The sequence below is a fragment of the Rhinoderma darwinii genome, chromosome 5, assembly GCF_050947455.1.
Source record: "Rhinoderma darwinii isolate aRhiDar2 chromosome 5, aRhiDar2.hap1, whole genome shotgun sequence".
Classification (NCBI taxonomy): domain Eukaryota; kingdom Metazoa; phylum Chordata; class Amphibia; order Anura; family Rhinodermatidae; genus Rhinoderma; species Rhinoderma darwinii.
This window is the reverse complement of record NC_134691.1, coordinates 42,786,135-42,807,535: the sequence shown is the minus strand read 5'-3', so window position 1 is coordinate 42,807,535 and position 21,401 is coordinate 42,786,135. Positions and strand designations below refer to the sequence as shown.

Below are 21,401 nucleotides of genomic sequence, written 5' to 3'. Positions count from 1 at the left end.
AGAACGCAGTGAACTCTACGCAGGAGACAGAAATCTGCTTAGTTTACCGAACGTGATGATATGGAGGACACGCTGGGACAGTGCGCACAGCCATATAGGAAGCATCGATGTGGGGGAGGGGTGTTGTCTGCCCATGGACAGGTGTATGACTCGTTACAGTAGTTATCAGAGCAGTGTCTTCTAATGTGCCGTGCGTCAATCACATGACCATGGACAGAATTTTTATCCCCTGGAAGTAAACTAAAGTTCTTATTAACCACTTAATGACCAGGCCATTTTGCACGTTAATGACCAAGGATTATTTTTTGTTTTTTCACGGTCGCATTCCAAGAGTCATAACTTTTTTTTTTTTTATTCAACATAGCCGTGTATGGGCTTGTTTTTTGCGGGACGAGTTGTATTTTGTAATTGCACCATTTTAGATGCTTAGAATATATCGATTAACTTTATTTTAGGAGAGAATTGCAAATAAGCAGCTATTCCAGCATTGATTTTAACGTTATAAATTTACGCCGTTTTACTATGCAGCGTAAATAACATGATAACTTTATTCTATGAGTCGGCACGATTACGGGGATACCAAATATGTAAATGTTTTATATACTTTCCTACGTTTTCACAAAAACCCTTTTAGAAAAAAATTACTTGTTTTTGCATCGCCGCGTTCCAAGAGCCGTAACTTGTTTTATTTTATCTTGACAAATTTTTTTTTTTTACAAACTTTATTTAACTGCTTTACAGGCATTTGCTGAAGGCAGACCTGGGGGCCTTTGTTAAGCCCCCAGCAGCCATGGAAACCCGACGGCGCCCTGCAATTTCTTTTCGGGGGCGCTGATGGAGTGACAAGAGGGAGCTCCCTCCTGTCATACACATTAGAGGTCGCGATCGCTATTGAGAGCGGCATTTAACGGGTTAAAGTGACGGAATCGGAGCGCGCTTCGATTCCGGCAGGAGCCAGGCTGTGTATAACAGCCGAGCTCCTGCCGCTGATCACGTGTACACTGGCAGGACGGATATATCCGTCCTTCATCGTAAAAGGGGTTAAATGACAGCAAGCAGAGATTTATAAAAATAAAAAAACAAAAACATGAAGAATTGATACAGAAAGTATATTGGAAAATTCTCAACTTTTCATTGTACAAAAAATTATTTGCAACTGGAATACTTTAAAAAAAAGGCGAAGAGCTGCAGCTGGAGCCGTCCCCTCTACGTTATCAGCAGAAGCAGATCCTAGATAATTTGTAGTTTATGATGTAATCTGATCCGCTATACAGACATAATACGGATCCATATTACAAATACACTCGTGACACGCTGGCCTTAGGCCTCATGCATGCAGCAGAGCTGTGCGCAGCGTCTGTATGGCGGCACACGGAGACGGCGCAGCTCCCTAGTACGGAGTGTCAAGCCTCCATGTGCTGCTCTACCGGCCGTCAGACGCTGCATGTCCTGGTAAAAGCAACACTTCTAGGGGAGAAAATCTCCGTACATGTGGCATCTAATGGAGCAAGCAAAAAAGCTACGTATGCCCCCGCATGACATCGATGGCATACGGGGTAGAGTGGAGGCCCCATGCCATGGAAAGGGCGCCCTATTACAGCTCTTAAAACCCATAGGTCTGATCAGGGAGGAAAAAAAAAAATTAAAATCAACATTCCAGACATAACCTGCAAGTTATTTTTATTCTTGAATAGAAGGACTCACAGACGGGACTTTCACATTGTGAAGAAATTAATAAAAGTCACTTTATAAAATATTTTTACAAAAATCTATACAGCAGATATAACACAAGAGTCTGACGTCTCTGCAAGAACTGGAACGAACAACAAATAGCAGAAATTGTTTAACATTTATCACCGCTCCAAATCTGCTATGAACTAAATTTGTAAAGAAAATTTGTATTTCTAAAATTGTATAAACCGACAAAAAAAAAACAAAACTTGAAATTCACGAGGCCAATGATATACGAGTCTATAGGCCTCATTGATCAAACCTGTCCTTGTTGCCCATAGCAACCAATCACATCGCAGCTTTAATATTTTCTAGAGCAATTTAAAAAAGGCTCTGCAAACCTACGCAGCCAATTTTGTATTTTTTTGCTCCAACGTAACTAAAGTGTCAAATAAAGTGACTTTGCATTAAGCCTTGATTAAAAAAATCTCTAGCATTGGGATCTCACGGCTCCTATGCAAATCTATGCACCTCCATGGTGAAAATAAGCTCTATGTAGTCTGTTCCTAAAGTCATACTCCATCCCATCTGTTCCATACATTCATTCGGTAGGTCAGCAAGGAGGAGGAGTCAGATAAAAATGGAGTACGGCTGCAGGAAAAGACCATACTCCATACTGGTGTGTGTTACCATGGAAACGCATAGATCTGCATAGGAGCTGTGGAAACCAAATAGAAAATGTGTAATCAAGATCCATTACAAAGTTGCTTTATTTTACATGAAGAAAACAAATGAAAGCTGAGCTGTGATTGGTTGCACAGGACTTTGCAGTAATCTCTGGTTAGCAGCATAATGAACTCCATTTTGTGCTTATTTTAATGTTACACAAATTTCAGAAGACAAATGAAAGTTAAATTGAGACATTTTTATTTTGGTATAGACTGACTAATCGTGAGGCCCAGGCATCCCCATGTTCTGGCTGGTGGAGCCCCAGTACAAAAAGATTGAGCATCTCTGACTAAGTATATAAGGGTGCGTTCACAGTGGTTTTTTTTGTTTGTTTTTTGTCAGGCAAAAAAAATAAAATCTGCCCCAAAATTCCCTTAGAAATGTTAAAGGCAGATTTTTAAATGCCAGCGTTTTTTTTTTACGTTTAGCTTTTAACGAGCGCCGTGTATTTTTCTGCATCCCATTGATTTCAATGGAAACTCAGGCAGAAACCACCACAAGAAAGCACGGTCAAAAGCTGCCCGCAAAAACAAAGAAGACCTCTGCCACCCATTGAAATCAATAGGGGGCAATTTGGAGTTTTTTTTTGTTGCCGAGTCAGACGTGGTTTCCAGTTCATAGTCAGCAGCAAAAAAAAATAAAAAATGTATGTGAACTGACCTAAAAAAAAAAAAAAAAAAAAAAATCTGTGCTTTTATATAAAAACGACAGAGATTCTGCTGACATGTCGGCTGCTCTGTGCGGTGCATTGTAGTTGTAAAGACCACGTATGAAGGGAAGCAGATGGCTCCTTGCACTGTGTAGTGGCCGTGCTGGGTTACTGCAGATCAGCTACCATTCACTTGAATAGGAGCAGAGCTGCAGTACAGCCGGTATACAGTGGTCAGAGCCATCTGCTTCCTGGCGCTAACCCTGCATAGTTTCCAGTGCCCGGAGGAATTGGATTGGTGCGGGGTCCGGCTCCCACCGATCATATACTGATGAGCTATCCTGTGGATAGAAAATCAGTATTAAAAAAAAAAAAAAAAAAAACAGCCCCCAACCTGGACAACCCTTTTAAATATCATTGTTGACAGTGATCAGACAAAAAAAAAAAAAAAGGCATGTCATCAGAAACACTCAGTAGTGCAGCCTCAGGCTTTGGGCCTCTAACCTATCAATAAGGTGATATTAAAGAAGGGGTTTTCCACCTTCTGACAACGGATGACCTATCCACCGGATACCCCAAGTGAATAGGAGCAGACCTGACATTCTGTACATAGTGTAGTGGCCGTGCTGCAGAGCCAACTGCTTCCAGCTCCGTACATAGAATTATGTGCCATAACATCTGATGCCCGCATGCCACCGGAGCTGCTTAACTGTGCGACGTCTGGATGTCAGACCCGCACCGATGATATACTGATGACCTATCCGATCATCAGTTGTCAGAAGGTGGAAACCCCCTTGAAATATTAAATGGCTTTTTAGAAAAAATAAAAAAAATTACAGAATTGCTATTACAACTCTTATGTGTTCACTTTAATGGGCAGCACACATTTACTTTAATTGTCAAATCAACCCTGTTGTGTCCGATGTGTGCCAGGCTCGCTGAGATTTACAGTTCTTTACCGGGAGGAACATCATGGTCTATTTTATCACACAAGCTGCAGAATCTACAAGTTACTAAACTCCGGCAGGTCCCGCCTCAATCTTATTGCCTTTAACTTCTCAACTTTAATTTTCGCTTTAAGCAATTCCTCTTCGAGATGCTGCCGCCTCTTCAAACATTCCCTCTTCTCCTTAATGTAAAGTCCATATTGCTTCTGGTTGTGTAAAATGATCTGATGCTCTTTTTTTAATAACTGTAACGTCTCTGGATTGCAAGCGCAAGCTGTCCTCGAGCGCGCGCAGTTCTGACTGAAGCATTCGTCTATCCGCGGAAGTGGCGGAGACATGGACAAATTCATATCCACGGAGGAGAGGGAAGGAGATAGCGATCTCTCCAAGGTGTGCTCAAAATCCACATCCTCAGCATCTTCGGAAGCCGCCTCTGGCCGCGTTGGTGCAAGTAAAGATGGAGGGGGTTTCACGTCATCCTCGTCATCTTGCTCCAGCTCCACGGTGACGGCTGATATGTGATCCGGTAACGGTGGTGGTAAGAGATTGTTTATCGATTCTGACCTTGTACTTTTCACCTCACTGAAATGAAAACAAAATGGAGTTTGTTTGTGCATCGCTAGTTATTTGGATTATCAAGAGTTACATCAGTGTTACCAACCAGTGGCTCACAAGCTACGTGGGCCCTCAGACCACTTGCATGGGGCTACCCACCTGGTGAAAGCCCTAAGCACTACTGTGCCCTGGTGGCTCCAGGTTACTCCTAGTATTATGAAACTTGGCACTAGGGCACGACGGGTTAGACAGGCATTTATCTAAATGTAGAAGTTAGGCATATGGAACGCAGTTGCCACCAATATTGGTGGGATTGGCCGGTGACATGTAATGGAGCAGCCTGACGGCACTGGAATCCAATATACACGACCCTATCCAGCCCCTTGTGATTTTATAGTCGCTAAACTCCTTGTTGACTAAACACCGACCACCAAAAGTTCCGGAACACCCTCATAACTTTTGAAAGGCTCAAGGTTTGATACTTGGCGGCATTTAACCAGTTCAGGACCGGGCTATTTTGAGCCTTCAGGACCAGACACCGTTTAGCCATTTTTTAGCACGGGTTAGTTAAATGGCTATAACTTTTTTAATGGTTGGGCTAACGACGTGATTTTTATGATGTTTTTTCCATAGACAATGCAGGTTTCTTTTTTTTATCGTTTTTATACACATCCTTTTTGCTATTTTAGAAGTTTTATTCTTAAAGTTTGACAATAATAGTAAAAAAATAAGCTTTCTGCTCACTGTACATGATAATCCTCATACATCGGTCTCGAGTGGAGCACAACAAGCGACTCCCGAAATGTGTACATCATGTTACAATCGTAGACAAGGTCCAGTTTGTATCGCCGAGGCCGATAGTAATAATACGCAATTTAAAGTAACCTTGATGTGACCTTCCCAAGCTCTCACACACACACGTTTATGATTTTACCAGCGCGGTCCATTTTTGGTAATGCTAACACCAGCGATAGCCGATAATTAAGATAACGTTAAATATCTCAGCAAAGAAAAAACCCTATCTCAAAATAGTTTGCAGCAACGTTTTTGTATTGAAAAGAGCTTTCATCTGAGCCCCCACTCGACTCCCCCCCCCCCCCCCCACGTCCCATTTAGGATTTTGCTGCCCCCGCCCACAAGGGGGTGTTTTTTTTTTGGCCTCAAGCCGCTCAAAAGTTATGAGGGTGTTCTGGAACTTTTGGTGGGCACTGTGTGTGTGTATATATATATAACGAACACACATACACACACACACTGCAGTGAAAACTTTCATAAAAGTACAGAAATTAAACCCGCAGGACGTCAATTTATGCTGCATATTTGTTGCTTTTCTGTTGCGTGGTTTCCCGGTTGAATTCAATAGGGATGTAAAACACGCAACAAAACAGCCAAGTGTTTTGCGACGGAAACGTTGCGATTCTGCAGCAAAAAACTGCAACACAATTTGGTTTTGTTTCACTGCGATTTCTAGGTCGAATAAGCGGTGTACTTTTACGCAGCGTATCCAACCCACTGGAATCCAGCCTTAGTGTGCAGTCACACGCAGCAGATTTAGTTGCGGAAATTTTCTGCGACTGAAAACCCGTATCATTAATCTAAACGGAACTTGCCGAAATCCATGCACCCGCTGCAGAAACCACCACATTGAGATGAATAGAACAGATTTTCAGGTCGCAGAAACTTCTGCAACAAGATCTGCTGCGTGTGACGGTGGGAGACGAGGGCAGAATGGTCATTGGAGGAACCGTCATCAAAATAGTCAAGTCAAATATTCACAATAAGACTTGTATTTCAATGGTTAATTGTGTACTCTGCGTCTCATTGCTTTGTACTGTAAATAATTGATATTAAAAGTTAACAGTATCATTTTGGGGACCCAAAAAGACAGCATATAAGATAACAGCTGATAACATTTTATCCCGTACCCCTCAACGGGTGGCAAGAAAGAGTCTGGTAAATCACACAGCCAACAGTCCCCAAAAAAATGTAAATGTACTTAAAGTGGATTAGTCACACTACGCTCTCCTCTATACGGGCAGCATAGTATTAGGACAGGCCCGCCGCACTATTATCCCAAACGCCACCAAAAATAACGGTATCATTTGGCGAATAGCAGCTAGCAAAGAATACAGCGAACTCACAGTTCAACCCCTCCTGAATACAAAGGGATCAGAACTAGATTTGCTTGTACGGTTTGGGCTAATAGTACAGCAGCCCTGTCTCCATACACAGGGCAGCGTATTAGGAGGACCCGCTTTAAGGTACCCATACACGAGCATTAAGGATTATCGCTATATGCCGGGACTGAAACTTGGTCCTGACCAATGGAAACTGGTTTCATCAGTTGTAACCGATATAGGACTTCGTCAATCATCATTTAGGGCAAGACATGTCCAGTAAGAGAATGATTTCCCCTGCGGCAGGCATCCTGGATGGGGTGCGCCTCTATAAATATCAGAATCTTGATAGTGAAAACGATGTATATACACATGAACGTATAGAATAAATGCTCATAATCCTGGAGCACGGACGCCGGAGAATCTCCTCGTTCCACCTCCATCCCTGTAGGAGCAGCGGAGAATACAGCACATGAGCGCTGGGATTGGCAGGATCAGTCCGCTTTATATTCTAGGACTGGAATTTCAGGTTTGGACTGGCGTGTGGGATCTGCTGAGTGCGGCTATTCACTATCTCCCCATTTAACCTCTTCTGTCCAGTCTTCATTTGCATGTGAATGGTTTCAGCCTCGTGCTTTGTACAGAGTACAAGCCGCTGCCTTCCTCCTCTAACCACACGCTGCAGATTATCCCATACTAGGGTTATGTACTGCCAGCGCTTGAGTCGTCCTCGCCTATCCAATGGTTATTCAGAGATGTATTAGGACCTTCTACACTTGCCAAATCTCGTTCCCAATCATTGCTCTGTGTAAACGGCAACGATCAACCGATGAACAAGCAAATGCTCATTCATCGGCTGATTGCGTAGTTTTAAATGCCGAAAATATTGTTGTTGTCGGCAGCACCTCTCGTGTAAACAGAGAGACGCGCTGCCAACATAATATATGGGAACGAGCGATCGTAGTTAGTAGCAAGCTCTCGCCCCTCCTATACATAGCTCCGTGTGACAGGAGCAAACGAGCGCCCATCAACGAGCCGTCTCATTGATCAGCGCTAGTTTACACGGCCCACCGCGGGCCGTGTTGCACGCCCTTTAGTTATATCGGTTAAGAAATTTATAAGGCCGGGTTCAAACTGTTTTTGTTGCATTTTTGGGAGATAAACTCCCATGTTTCTCAATGGGACTTCATTAAAGGGGTTTTCCCATGAGGGACATTTAGGACATATCCACAGGATATGTCAAATGTCAGATAGATGCGGGTGCCACCTCTGTGACCAGCGCCTATCTCTAGAAGGGGGACCCCTAATCCCCATTCTACCTCTTTTTGTTACGGCTGATTTCCAACCATGAAGAAGAAAATCAGCATAGCTACGCTGTTTCTGTAAGCACCATAGAATTGAATGGTAGTTACGGAACCAGCGTATCTCGCATGTTACATAGCTTCCGTAACCGCCATTCACTACTATGGGTGTTACGCAAATCAGAGAAGCTCAGTGAGTTATGCGGTTTCCGTAACTCCCGACCATGTAATCAGGAAACGGCCGGGAAGCCGCATGAGCACAACAGGCTAGACCAGGCCCTGTTCTAGAGATAGATGCGGGTCCCACCTCTGGGACCTGCACCTATCTTACATTTATGACATCCTGTGGCTACATGTCATAAATGACCCTCGTGGGAAAACCCCTTAAACAAAAACAGAAAAAAAAAATACATGCTAAAAACGCAACAAAAATGTGAAGAGTGTGAACCCAGCCTAAGAAACCAACACAGCTGCTACTACATTACCACAGGGGAGGTCATTCAAGTTTAAAAGGTCTGAATAGTTATGCAGAGCTAGGAGAGCATGGGATGTACAATAAAAGCAGAGTTAACAGTTTTTTGACAAGATATTTGACGCAGAAACAGCACTGCAAAACCCGCCAAAAAATGGCCGAAAATGCCTCCCGTTGATTTCAATGGGAGGCGGAGGAGTTTTTTCCCACGAGCGGAAAAACCGACTCGCGGGAAAAAGAAGGGACATGCCCTATCTTCAGGCGTTTACGCTTCTGATCTCCCATTGACATCAATGGGAGGCAGAGAAAGCGTATTTCACGGCGTTTTATGCCCGCGGCGCTCAATGGCCGCAGGCGAAAAACGCTGTGAAAATCGGCGTGCGGGCAGAGGAAAAAAAAAAAAAAAATCGGCGTCAAAATTCAAAATGGAATTTTGAGGCCGATTTTCCTCCTGCAAAAAAACTGTGTGAACCCACATTCAGGAAGCCGGGTGAAAACCCCTTGATGGCCAGGATTACACCTAGACTTTTTGTAGCGTTACTAATTGATTTTAACTCTTGAGCTACAGTCCAAATGAATACATTGAGTTGCATGTAATTGTATGGACTACAGCGGTCACTCGAGAGTTAAAATTAATCGGTAGCACAAAAAAAAAAAAGTCTAGGTGTCGCCCTGAAGTAGCCATATTAGTGCAAAATGTAGCGACTTGTGGCCGTCCAGTTGCAGCGTGTCACACAGAGAAAAGAAAAATGGAGGGTGAGCAATATCAGAAACAACCAGTAGGGGGATGTAGTGTGTGCTTCACTGCATAGAATTTGTACATCTACATCATATTACATCTAGGGGCAGAGACCGAGGCTCCAAATAGGCCAGACCTTAAAGAGGCTCTGTCACCAGTTTATAAGTGCCCTGTCCCCTACATAATCTGATCAGTGCTGAAATGTAGAGAAGTGGTTTTTATTTTGAAAAACTATCATTTTTGAGCAATTTTAGATTTATGCTAATTTGTTTCTTAACCCCTTCCCCCTGCTGGCATTCTGGGCCCTAATGTCCAAGCCATTTTTTAGATTTTTCCATTGTCACATTCGAAGAGCTGTAACTTTTTTATTTTTGCGTCGGCATAGCTGTATAAGGTCTTGTTTTTTGCGGGACGACTTGCAGTTTTTATTGGTACCATTTGAGAGTAGATGCGACTTTTTGATCACTTTCTATCACATTTTTTTTAAGTCAGGATTAACAGAAAACAGCAATTTTTCCATTGTTTTTTATTTTATTTTTTACGGCGTTCACAGTGCGGGTTAAATAATGTAACAGCTTTATAGTCGGGGTCGTTACGGACGCGGCGATACCAAATATGTGTAACTTTTTTGCTTTATTGTAGTTTTTTTTTAATAGTAAAGCATTTTGTAAGGGGAAAAGCTGGGTTTTTCATTTTTTTTTTTATTAACTTTATTAAACTTTTTTTACTTTTTTACTAGTCCCACTAGGGGACTTCACTATCCTACGATCGCTATTATAATACACTGCAATACTTTTGTATTGCAGTGTATTACTGCCTGTCCGTTTAAAACGGACAGGCATCTGCTAGGTCATGCCTGCGGCATGATCTAGCAGGCATTCGCTGCAGGCAGACCTGGGGGTCTTTATTAGACCCCCGGCTGCCATAGAAGACACAGACACTCGGCGATTTTATCGCCGGGTGTCAGTGAGATGAGAGGGAGCTCCCTCCCTCTCTCCAAAACCATTCAGATGCGGTGCTCGCTATTGTGCACCGCATCTGAAGGGTTAAACGGGTGAGATCGATACTAATATCGATCTCACCCGGCAGAGCAGGGACGCCCCCAGCCCTCAGCTGCCTCTGGCAGCTGAGAGCAGGGAGATTTCACGGCTCCCTGCTCTGTTTACTTTATTCTACAGCAGCGACGTAGTTTGGCGGCGCTCTAGAATAAAGCCCACTAATGACCGCCGTAAAAAGACGTATCGGCGGTCATTAAGGGGTTAGAGAACTGGGCATTGTAAAGTAGTGTATGACGCTGACCAATCAGCGTCATACACTTCTCTCCATTTTTAGCTGTAATCGCAGCACAGCATAATCTCGCGAGATCACTCTGTGCAAAATGTCTTGAGTGAATAGACATCATTTCCAGCCAGGATGCGATGTCTATTCACACTCCCGACACTTCGGTAACGTTTCTGTGGGACTTACTCACAGCACAGCGAGATCACACTGTGATTAAAGAGTCTCTGTCACCAGATTATAAGTGCCCTATCTCCTACATAATGTGATTGGCGCTGTAATGTAGATAACCGTGGTTTTTATTTTGAAAAACTATAATTTTTGAGCAAATTATGAGTGATTTTAGATTGGTCAGCGTCATACACTCCTCTGTACAACTCCCAGTTGGTAAAAAGGTAAAAAACGCCCAGTTGTCTATTAAGAAACTAATTAGAATAAATCTAAAATTGCTCAAAAATGATATCGTTTTTCAAAGAAAATGAAAAAAATCTGGGACTACATGTCTGCAAAGTCCAATCCATGCCGGTCTCAGTGACAGGACGACACAGCCACATAACATTATGTTTCTATGGAGACAGGTCACTCAAGCCTAACAGGACAGGAGAAAAATGTTAATTTTTTTATTTTTTTTAAACAGGTCTGGCTTATTGGTGTCCTATAAAATATATATACCTAGTACATGTGGCTAAGACCGGGAAAACAGATTGCGAGATGGTGTGGGGACAGATAGAATTGGTGACAAGCTCTGTACGGCGCTGCAGAATGTGGTCACTACCTAAGCAACAGTTAATAAATACATTTGTGAGAGCGGTTGCATCACAACCTGTTTACAGTAAGCAGAATAGCCCCCTGCCCCCGGGATTGGTGGAAACTGACATTTCTACACCCCCTATACTATGGCTGTGCTGCTGCGTCACCGGCAAATGTTCTGTCCAAACGTCTGATTACTGGAGCCACGGAGAATCGACGGATTCATAAGACTCAATGCACACGATGCGTATTATGCGGTTTTGCTGCGCGTATTTGCGTGCGGCAAAACCAGTGTAATACAGTACCAGCATAGTCAGAGAATCTCATGTCCACTCCGCTGTATTTTTCAGGACGTAAATTGACCCGCGGTGCGTATTTTCGAAAACCGCAGCATGTCAATTTTTCCGGAGATTCTGCTTGCGAATTCTATCCCTGTCGTTGTACAGAAAAACACAGCAAGACCCGCAGCATGACAACGCCACGATTTTCGCAGCAAAACTTAAAAACTGCACCGAAAAGCGCACCTTCAGTTCTTACCTGCGAATTTCTTGCGGTTTCGCTGCGTATTTTCCACAGCAAAATACGCAATATGTGCATATAGGCTAAGGCCTCATTCACGCTCGTGTGAATCACATCAGTGTTATGCGCGTGGAAATCACACGCAGCACACGGACCCATTGATTTCAATGGGGCCGTTCACACATGCGTGAGTTCACGCAGCGAGAGTCCGCTGCGTGAAACTCACTACATGTCCTATATTGGTGCGTTTTCACGCACCTACGCAGCCATTGAAGTCTATGGGTGCGTGAAAACCATGTACTGCACACAGATGCACATCCGTGTGCGATGCGTTATTTGTGCATCAATTCAATTGAAAAAAAAATAGATGTGCTTTGCGAGTGCGTGAACAATGCATGCCACTTGCAAAGCACACTGATGCATAACGCAACACACACGGACCAGATTCACGCGCGTCAATCTGATACGCTCGTGTGAATGAGGCCTTAGGAAGTTTTACAAACGACCCCTTTGACTTCTAAAGTAGCGGTGGTGTCTGGTGTTGTCACCAGTGACGAGTCATGACAACTACTCCAAAGCCTAGTAAAGACCGGTGGAAAACCACAAAACCATTGGTGCAAGGGATTAGGAAGGTGATCACATGACTTATTTTAATCAATCTGCCGCTTATACTAATGTAAGGGCAGGACGGACGGGGACACACACACCTAGAATAAGGTCAGGGCTGCTGTGGGCCAGGATATAAGAGGTCAGGACTGCTGCGGGCCAGGATATAAGAGGTCAGGACTGCTGCGGGCCAGGATATAAGAGGTCAGGGCTGCTGTGGGCCAGGATATGAGGTCAGGGCTGCTGTGGGCTAGGATATTAGGTCAGGGCTGCTGTGGGCTAGGATATTAGGTCAGGGCTGCTGTGGGCTAGGATATTAGGTCAGGGCTGCTGTGGGCTAGGATATTAGGTCAGGGCTGCTGTGGGCTAGGATATAGGTCAGGGCTGCTGCGGGCCAGGATATAAGAGGTCAGGGCTGCTGCGGGCCAGGATATAAGAGGTCAGGACTGCTGCGGGCCAGGATATAAGAGGTCAGGGCTGCTGCGGGCCAGGATATAAGAGGTCAGGGCTGCTGCGGGCCAGGATATAAGAGGTCAGGACTGCTGCGGGCCAGGATATAAGAGGTCAGGACTGCTGCGGGCCAGGATATAAGAGGTCAGGGCTGCTGTGGGCCAGGATATGAGGTCAGGGCTGCTGTGGGCTAGGATATTAGGTCAGGGCTGCTGTGGGCTAGGATATTAGGTCAGGGCTGCTGCGGGCCAGGATATAAGAGGTCAGGACTGCTGCGGGCCAGGATATAAGAGGTCAGGACTGCTGCGGGCCAGGATATAAGAGGTCAGGGCTGCTGCGGGCCAGGATATAAGAGGTCAGGGCTGCTGCGGGCCAGGATATAAGAGGTCAGGGCTGCTGCGGGCCAGGATATAAGAGGTCAGGGCTGCTGTGGGCCAGGATATAAGAGGTCAGGACTGCTGTGGGCCAGGATATAAGAGGTCAGGACTGCTGCGGGCCAGGATATAAGAGGTCAGGACTGCTGCGGGCCAGGATATAAGAGGTCAGGACTGCTGCGGGCCAGGATATAAGAGGTCAGGGCTGCTGCGGGCCAGGATATAAGAGGTCAGGGCTGCTGTGGGCCAGGATATAAGAGGTCAGGACTGCTGTGGGCCAGGATATAAGAGGTCAGGACTGCTGTGGGCTAGGATATAAGGAGTAGCTGCAGTTATGAGCTCGGGCAGCACATGGCGCTCACTCCTCCCGTACTTCTCAGTCTCTGCTCCATGACAACCGGCACCGCAGATGAAGAACTTACTTGGCAGATCCGTTGACGACGTTCCCGAACTGTGGGATGATCTCCAGCAGCTTCTTGGTGGCCTCGGTGAGGGTGCTGTCTCCCGCCTTGCACTGCAGCAGCTCCTGCTTGCCGTGCTCCTTCAGCCTCTTGTAGAGGGTGCGCAGGCCCTGTGGGGTGCGGGGAGGCCTCCCGGGACCCATGGCATTGTACTTGTCGGCTATGATCTCCCAGCAGTTGTTCTTCTCTATGATGACAGAGTGCTTGTTGGTGTGCTCCTCCAGCACGCCTATGTACGGCCTCACCAGCTCCAGTAAGTCCAGCTTTTCAAACACAGTGAAGTTACACGAGCGCGCCTTCATTGTTAGGCCTCCGCTTATAAACCAGAGCACAGAGCAGCCCGGAGCTCCGCACACAGCCCCACACACATACACACAGGAATCAGGCTTAACTAGGTTAGTCTCGCTTAGGCCTACGCCTACATGGGAGGGTTTATTAAAATTCCACCAGCTTAATCTGACACAGGTCCAGGAAGTCTGCTTAAGACAGGCCTGACCTACATATGTGCTGAGGCTAGCTGGAAGTACAGCCAGCAGATTGTCATGCGATCATAGATCCTAATACACAGTCCACTGTCAGACACTACTACTCTCAGCTTTCATTAAATCAGGTTAGAGAAAAAGAGAATGCCACAAGCAGGCAATTAAAACAACCCTGGTGCGCCGTCCGTAGCGAACCCCCCTAGCGGGGCCCCATCAGCTTATGTTCGGGCTTGCCGTATTTGCATAATGCTAGTCCTGCAGCCAATCAGGGGCTCGGCCAGTTAGGTCACGCCCAAGGCTCAGACTTCGATGTAAGCTCGGCCTCGCTGCCAGTGTTCTCCCCGCTGAGCCCCGGAGGATTATGGGACTTGGCTGCGGCATTGTCCTCACTACAAACACAAGGCCACAGTGCAGGGCGATCGTAACCCCTGGTGTGCCGGGTGACTGACCCGAATAGAGAGGCACTGAGATCACATACAGCAGTGTATGGGAAGAGCACTACAATCAGCCTGTCCCCAGCCAGAAATGGTTGACAACAGAGAACAAAACAATTTTGGAACTTTAATTAAAACGATCAGCCAGACATTAAGGGATTTTCCCCATCACAGAATTGATATATTCTTAACGGTGGAAACAAAAATCTGCAACACATTTTAGGGCATGTTCACACACATGGTAAACACTGCAGATTTTATTGCAGAAAATCTGCAGCGTATTTCAGTAGTAGCAGAGTGGGTGAGATTTTAACAATTCTCATCCACACGCCGTGGGAAAAAAACGAGCCGAAAGTGTTCAGAAATTGACTTGTGATGAGTCTTTTTAATCCGCAGTACGTCAATTTATGTTGTGGAATCGCTGCCCTTCTGTTGCAGGAAAAACCTGCAACAAATAGCAAATGTTGGATTTTTTTGGCGGCGGAAAAGCTGCAATTCCGCTGCAAAAATCGCAACTCAAAAAAAAACAAAACAGCTTTTTTTGTTTGAAATTAATTAAAAAAATAAAATAAATTAATTCTTACCCTGCGGGCACTGCCATAGTGACAGGTTCTGTTTTCTGTCCAAGCCGGTCTCCTGAGACTACGTTTCATCCCATGTGACTGCTGCAGCCAATCACAGACTGCAGTGCCATCCCAGGTGGCCAGGAGGGACGCATCACATGACAATGCCCGGGGTTGAAGTATGAACTTTTTTCACCCATTAGAAATTTCCGCAGCAGAGAAAATCTGCGCCACGATTTGGTGCGTTTTTTCCAGCCTGAAATTCCATGCCGATTCCAGGGCTGATATCTCCCGTGTGTACTTTTACGCAGCGTATCCACCTTGTGTGAACTTAGCCCTAGGGTGTGCTAACATATGGCGTACTCGCATTGTATTTCCACTGCGGCCAACTTTACAATGTATCCTTATGGGATAAATATTCTGCAACGCAAGAACTAGAGCAATCTGCCTGCGTTGCAGAATATTTTTCCCAAAAGGCACACGTTGTAAAGTTTCCCACAGCGTATTTTTGCCCTGCGGAAATACAATACAAGTACTCAAAGTGTGACTGCACCCTTAGGCCTTACACATACCAATACTCTCCGCAGTGTATGGCTTTTTGTATGCGGATTTCCTCCAGGCTACGTGACATTCTGTACTAAAATCCTTAACACAAGAGAACGCCACAAAAACCGCAACACTAATTCCACTGCCGAATTACTGCTGTGGATTTTGTTGAGTATTTGTACGCCACCTGTGAATCCACGCCAACTCTCCTGCCCAACGGCTGTGCAGAGAACTGTCCTATTCACTTGAATGGGGCTAAACCAGCGCTGTGGCGCCTTCATTCTCAGGATTATTGGGGGTCTCAGCAGCCGGACCTTCCTCCGATCAGAAAGCCTCAAGATAGGTGATAATTGCCTAATCACTGGAGACCCCACAGATTGCGAGAACGGGGCTCCCAAACCCCCTGCACCTTCTCAGTGTGGTCGAGGATATTAAATGGAGCGTCTGTTGTGCTGCCGTTCTATTCAAAGTCTATGGGAACGAGGAAACAGCTGAGCACAGCGATCGGCTGTTTCCGTCAGTCCTGTAGACATTGAATGGAGCGGTGTTCTCGAAATCTGTGGGGGTCCCAGTGATCAGGCAATTAAATATCTGGTTGATAGACCACAATTAACAACTATATCCGAACGCTTTTAAAAGGAAATGTATACAGCACACAAGAAAATGGCGACAGCACACTGCCAACACTGATGCCACCTAAGCCACTAAATGTAAGTAGATTTAGCAGTAATGCATATTTATAATAGGGAGGTTCTTAGCGCACATTCTGATCAAATTGTGTGAGCCCACCTGCCACGACAAGGCGACCTCTGAAGTGGGAACCTACGCTGCACATACACCCAGAACTGGGACTAAACCTACATATTCTTGGGGATGGTAGGAACCCGCATTAAACTAATTAAAATCACCCAAGGCAGAACGGGAGGAGGGAATGTGTCACCTTTGCATATAAGAGTGACGGAGAGGATTTCAGCGTTTTGTTTTTTCGTGCGAACCGCGCCCACCCCCGCCACTGATTAACAATCTTTTCCCTATTACTGTCCATAGGGAGAGAAGTGGGCGGGGTTATGAATACCGAGGACTCCCTCTCAGCACAACGCAAGCGCTGCAACAAATAAAGTGTAAAGGCCCTTTTACATGGGCCAATAAATCGGACAAACTTTGAACGCTTGTTTCCAATCATTGCCCTCTGTAAACAAGGCAATTCTCAGCCGATTTTATTTTTCTAGCTGCATAAAGGAAACAAATGATCGCTAGTCGGGAGAACATCTCGTGTGTAAACAGGGAAACGTGCTGCCGACATGATGCAAATGCATGGGGAGGAACAATCATAGCAAGGATCGCGCTTCATCAGTACACCAATATACACATTTAACTAGCCAATAAAACCTGTGAAGATGAAGGTCAGTGGATAGTTTTGGTACACGGCGGTATCTAAGGGTTAACACATCAGAACGCTTTAGGTTTATACATTCACTATGGAGTGGTGTTTAGTTTCACTTTGTGTGGTGGCTTTATTGTACTCCATAGTTCTTAAACTTTTAAAAAAATCTTTATCCTTGAATAGATTTCCTAAAATGAAGTCTTTAAACATCAGGTCAATATACGAAGAACTCGATTCAAGGAAAAGGGTTATCCTAAAAATATAAGCCACCGCACGAAGTCAAACAGAATATTTAGAACCAGCCCAAAAGTCCCGCAAAATAACCACAAGACAAACTCTATAACCACCGGCAATTATGCACTGAAATCCATCACATTTCAGTAAAGTATTGGTATATCCTGAAAAAAAAGATCCATTTCTTACACCAATACTAACAATCCAACCACAAATGACAAGCTCCGTGACGGCGGGTCCTGCGTGTCACCTGTAATCTATGACATCTAAGTTATGAACTTCGATGTGATAGATTACAGGTGGATCCTGCATGTCAGAGACACTAAGACCAGCTGACACTGAACCCGTCAGTCCCATGGACCTGACGGGAACAGGATTTAGCGAACGATGCAGCTACTCTGTATGCAAAATACAAAGCAGCTGTATCTCAAAAAGTTAAAATATTTTTTAATAAAAACTAATTATAAAGTTGCACCAAACTGATTGAAAAGGATTTCTATTTTTTTTCAATAAAAAAGTCAAAGGCTAACATAGCCTTTAAGGTTCTGTTCACATTTGCGGCAGGAGCCTCCGTTGCAGATTCCATCATATTTGATAGGAACAATAAATAGCGATACACACTGGGTCATTCTTTCCATCAAAACAACGGCCAGCTTGAATGACGCAGTTATAAGTCACCGGGGTCTATTGTAGGACCAATTTTGGCACTTTGTCAATTTAGTTTTTCAGCTCCTGTGACGGAGCAGAACGGAAATGACTTTTGCAGGTGTGAAGATTGCGGCTTGTATTGCAAAACAATCTGCCAACAGGAAATCCAAGATCACAAAACATGAAATACCGTCTTAAGGGGGCCGTCTGCTTTAGAAAACCCATTTACATTGACTATTAGTGAGTTAATAGAGGGGTGCCCTGTCCAAAACCCTCATCTCTTGGCCAGAAAGGAGAGCAAATAAAAAAAAATGTGTGCCTCGTTCTGGAGAACCTGTCCTGTATTACACAGACAACCCATTGATTTGAATGGACACTATGAAATGCTTAAAGTACTTGTGACTATAAAAACAGATAAGATATATTACAACGATTCTTATTACAGAAAAATGTCTCCTCTTATCAGGCTCCTTTCGGATAGAATTCCCTGCGGAATTTCCAGCAGTAAGTCCAACTCATGTGAACTTACTCAGAGTGTATTGAGCAGAGAGGAGACGGATTCACTGGGACATCACATTACACATGCCTATAGAAGTCTGAGGAGAGGGGAGGGGGGAGGAGAAAGGAGCAGGAGACTAGCTGCCAACACGTTATACAGCAGGTTTAAAAAGTAAAACAACCAATAAAAATAAGTCAGTTTGCAACATCAGTGTCTTAAAAATATCTTTATGCGCAGAGATGACGTACCTTGATGTCAGTAATAGCGCAACCTAGTTTTTCTCTTGGTTTCCGATAGATGCATCCACTTTCTACAGCGGTGGACAATCATTCGCCGTTGTCCTTCCCCCAGTTCTGGCCCAGCGATTCGTTCTTGTGATGCGGCCCATCGAATATGCATATTATTCTTCTCCACTTGTCTACTCGCCTTTCTCTGCCGTCCTTACAGTGATTGACAGGCTGCTGTGTGCGCAGGTACAGAGGGGAGCGGCTCTCCTCATGGATACATCGGACATATAACTGGAAGTCTGATGTATTCTTTAAACGCTCCTATTATCCAAAAGGTGCGATATTTTTTCGTGTGCCGTTTTGGCTAATAGGAGAACGAACCTGTCCCCGTAGTATGCGGCCTTTACCTAGAGCAGCAAATTCAGCTAAAAGAACCACCTTTAGGCCCTGTTCACACAGATTCTTTCAGGTGGAAAAATCTGCCTCAAAATTCCTTGCATTGAGCACCAGAGGCAAAAACCACTGCGAACAACCCGATCTCTTCCTCCCATTGATGTCAATGGGAGGTCAGAGACGGAAACACCCGAAGGGCATGTCATGTCTTTTTCCTGCGAGAGTTTTTTACCGCTCGCGGGGAAAAACAAAAGACGCCTTTGCCTCCCATTGAAATTAACGGGAGGCAATTTTGGGTGCTTTTTGGCATGGTTTCTGCGCCAAAAAAAAAACTCAGAGCGAACTAGCCCTAAGGCTTCTTTCACACACAGCTGTTTCCTGCGTTTTAAAATGCATGCTTTTTAAAAAGTAACAAATGATATTTTTCTGGTGTTGTTGTTTTTTGTTTTTTTTAAAGTCCTATAGAGAAGCCTATGGGAAAAAAACATCACTCCCAAAGTATGTTGCGTTTTAAACAAAAACGCTGACTACAAAATGCTACAAAAAAACGCCACAAACCAAAATGCAGCATCTGTAGAACATTTTAGATTTGACTGTAGACTTTAACAAGGAGTTTTCTGGTTTAAGCAAATAAAGGTTATTCTTTGCGTAATGAAAAGTTACAAATTTTCTGCCATCCAATGGGAACCTTCATGGTTTACTCCCAGTTGATCTGTCCTGCCAGGTGAGGGCACGCGGGTGCTCGGCTTGTTAGAAGGCACCGCTCTGATAAGGGTAAGACAACACATAGCGGCCACTGTCCAGTCACAAACCACGCGGTCATGCGCTGATCTAAAATTGGAACGGTCTTTGAATGCTTGTTAATGTCTGCACAAAAACGTAGAAAAATACTGCACCAATTTGCCATAACACCACCGGTTGGCGGGGTTTGTGGCCATTACATGTGGCCTTACCCTTATTGTACTGTAACAAGCACCTGCACAAAAAATATATAGAAAGTGTTCCTCATGTTGTGGCCATATCTTTATATCCATACCCGGCCTACACGAATGAAAGGTAAACCTGGTAGCGTCTTCTTCCTTTCTTTATATTCCCTTGAAGATACAGGAAGACTTGACTGTGCTCACGTGCAGTAAAACAAATGACCAACACTTTCCAAGATCACTAGAAGAGGGTCCGCACATCGTGCAGGTAACGGTCAGAGTCTCCGGACCCCAACTCTCCCCGGAAAAAAGGCTTTCCCAGGATATACTTAACCCCTAAAGTCTCCCTATAATCCGGTTCTCCCACCTGATCGCGGGGAACACGTTGAGCGGTGCAGTTGTACATTGGCAAACAGGACTAATAATTACAATTATGAAGTGCACCAGTCCTTTCAGGCATCGTAAGTTGTGTTTGCCGCTATCCCGGCATTCTCCCTGCGACTCTGCACACCGAACAACAGATCAGGCGGGAGAATGGAATTATAGGGACACTTTAAAGACTAAAGAATTATTATGTTTTGCCTCCCCGCATCCGGACAGTCAGAACTTTATTTCCTGTAGCATTTTGGGTTATACATTACTTAGTATTTGATTTCCAATATTTTTACGGGGGTGGATGCAAAACATGCTTTTCTTTTTTTACGACGTGCACCCCAACTAAACGGTGTCAACTTCATTGTACAGATTGTTACAGTTAGGTGGAATTCACATGAGGAGTAAAAGCATGTGAAGCATAAAACCTGAGGGGGGAGGGGAATCTGCAAGTCCTCACACATGGAGTCATTTTCCACACGTCATTTTTAGGCTGGATTCACACAAGCATGTTACGTCCGTAATGGACGGACGTATTTCGGCCGCAAGTCCCGGACCGAACTCAGTGCAGGGAGCCGGGCTCCTAGCATCATAGTTATGTACGACGCTAGGAGTCCCTGCCTCGCTGCAGGACAACTGTCCCGTACTGTAATCATGTTTTCAGTACAGGACAGAAGTTCCACGGAGAGGCAGGGACTCCTAGCGTCGTACATAACTATGATGCTAGGAGCCCGGCTCCCTGCACTGTGTTCGGTCCGGGACTTCCGGCCGAAATACGTTCCGTCAATTACGGACGTAACATGCTCGTGTGAATCCAGCCTAAGGCTGCAGAAATACTTTCCCTAACGTACTCTATGTGAGTTGCGGATTTTGGATGCAGAATGTCTTCATGCACTTCTATATATAAAAATTCTCCAATTAAATCTAAAACATAATCCATGTAAATTCCACAGCAAAAAAAAAAAAAAAAAAAAAAAGTCACAAAATCTCGATTTTTTTAAAAATGACGCAAACTGAATTTAATTGCATATTTTGTGGCATATTTTTTACACCACATCTGAATCCTTAGAGGGATACC

At 44.7% G+C, this 21,401-nt stretch overlaps 2 protein-coding genes across 3 annotated transcripts in view; both read right to left on the bottom strand.

Annotated features, from left to right (window-relative positions):
- Positions 1 to 21,401, bottom strand: part of RAD54B (RAD54 homolog B) — a 63,403-nt gene that overhangs the window by 34,177 nt on the left and 7,825 nt on the right. Inside the window, exon 1 of one of the 2 annotated variants that reach the window (XM_075825913.1) lies at positions 13,580 to 13,656. The exons of the other annotated variant lie outside the window; for it this stretch is intronic. The gene's annotated coding sequence lies outside the window, so the exon portion shown is untranslated. Of the gene's footprint in view, positions 1 to 13,579; positions 13,657 to 21,401 lie in introns of those variants that run through there. 2 annotated transcript variants of the gene reach the window in all.
- On the bottom strand, positions 1,664 to 14,156 carry FSBP (fibrinogen silencer binding protein). The gene is made up of 2 exons (XM_075825918.1): positions 13,580 to 14,156; positions 1,664 to 4,578 (listed from the first exon to the last, which is right to left on the bottom strand). The coding sequence occupies exons 1-2, from the start codon at positions 13,918 to 13,920 to the stop codon at positions 4,053 to 4,055; spliced, it is 867 nt and encodes a 288-aa protein (XP_075682033.1). The 5' UTR covers positions 13,921 to 14,156; the 3' UTR covers positions 1,664 to 4,052.

What these genes read in the sequence shown, in the direction of transcription:
- FSBP (XM_075825918.1), bottom strand. Translation starts at nt 13,920, where the DNA reads ATGAAGGCGCGCTCGTGTAACTTCACTGTGTTTGAAAAGCTGGACTTA. An exon ending in GTCGTCAACGGATCTGCCAA is followed by an intron (nt 4,579 to 13,579) that starts GTAAGTTCTTCA and finishes TTTTCATTTCAG; the next exon opens with TGAGGTGAAAAGTACAAGGT.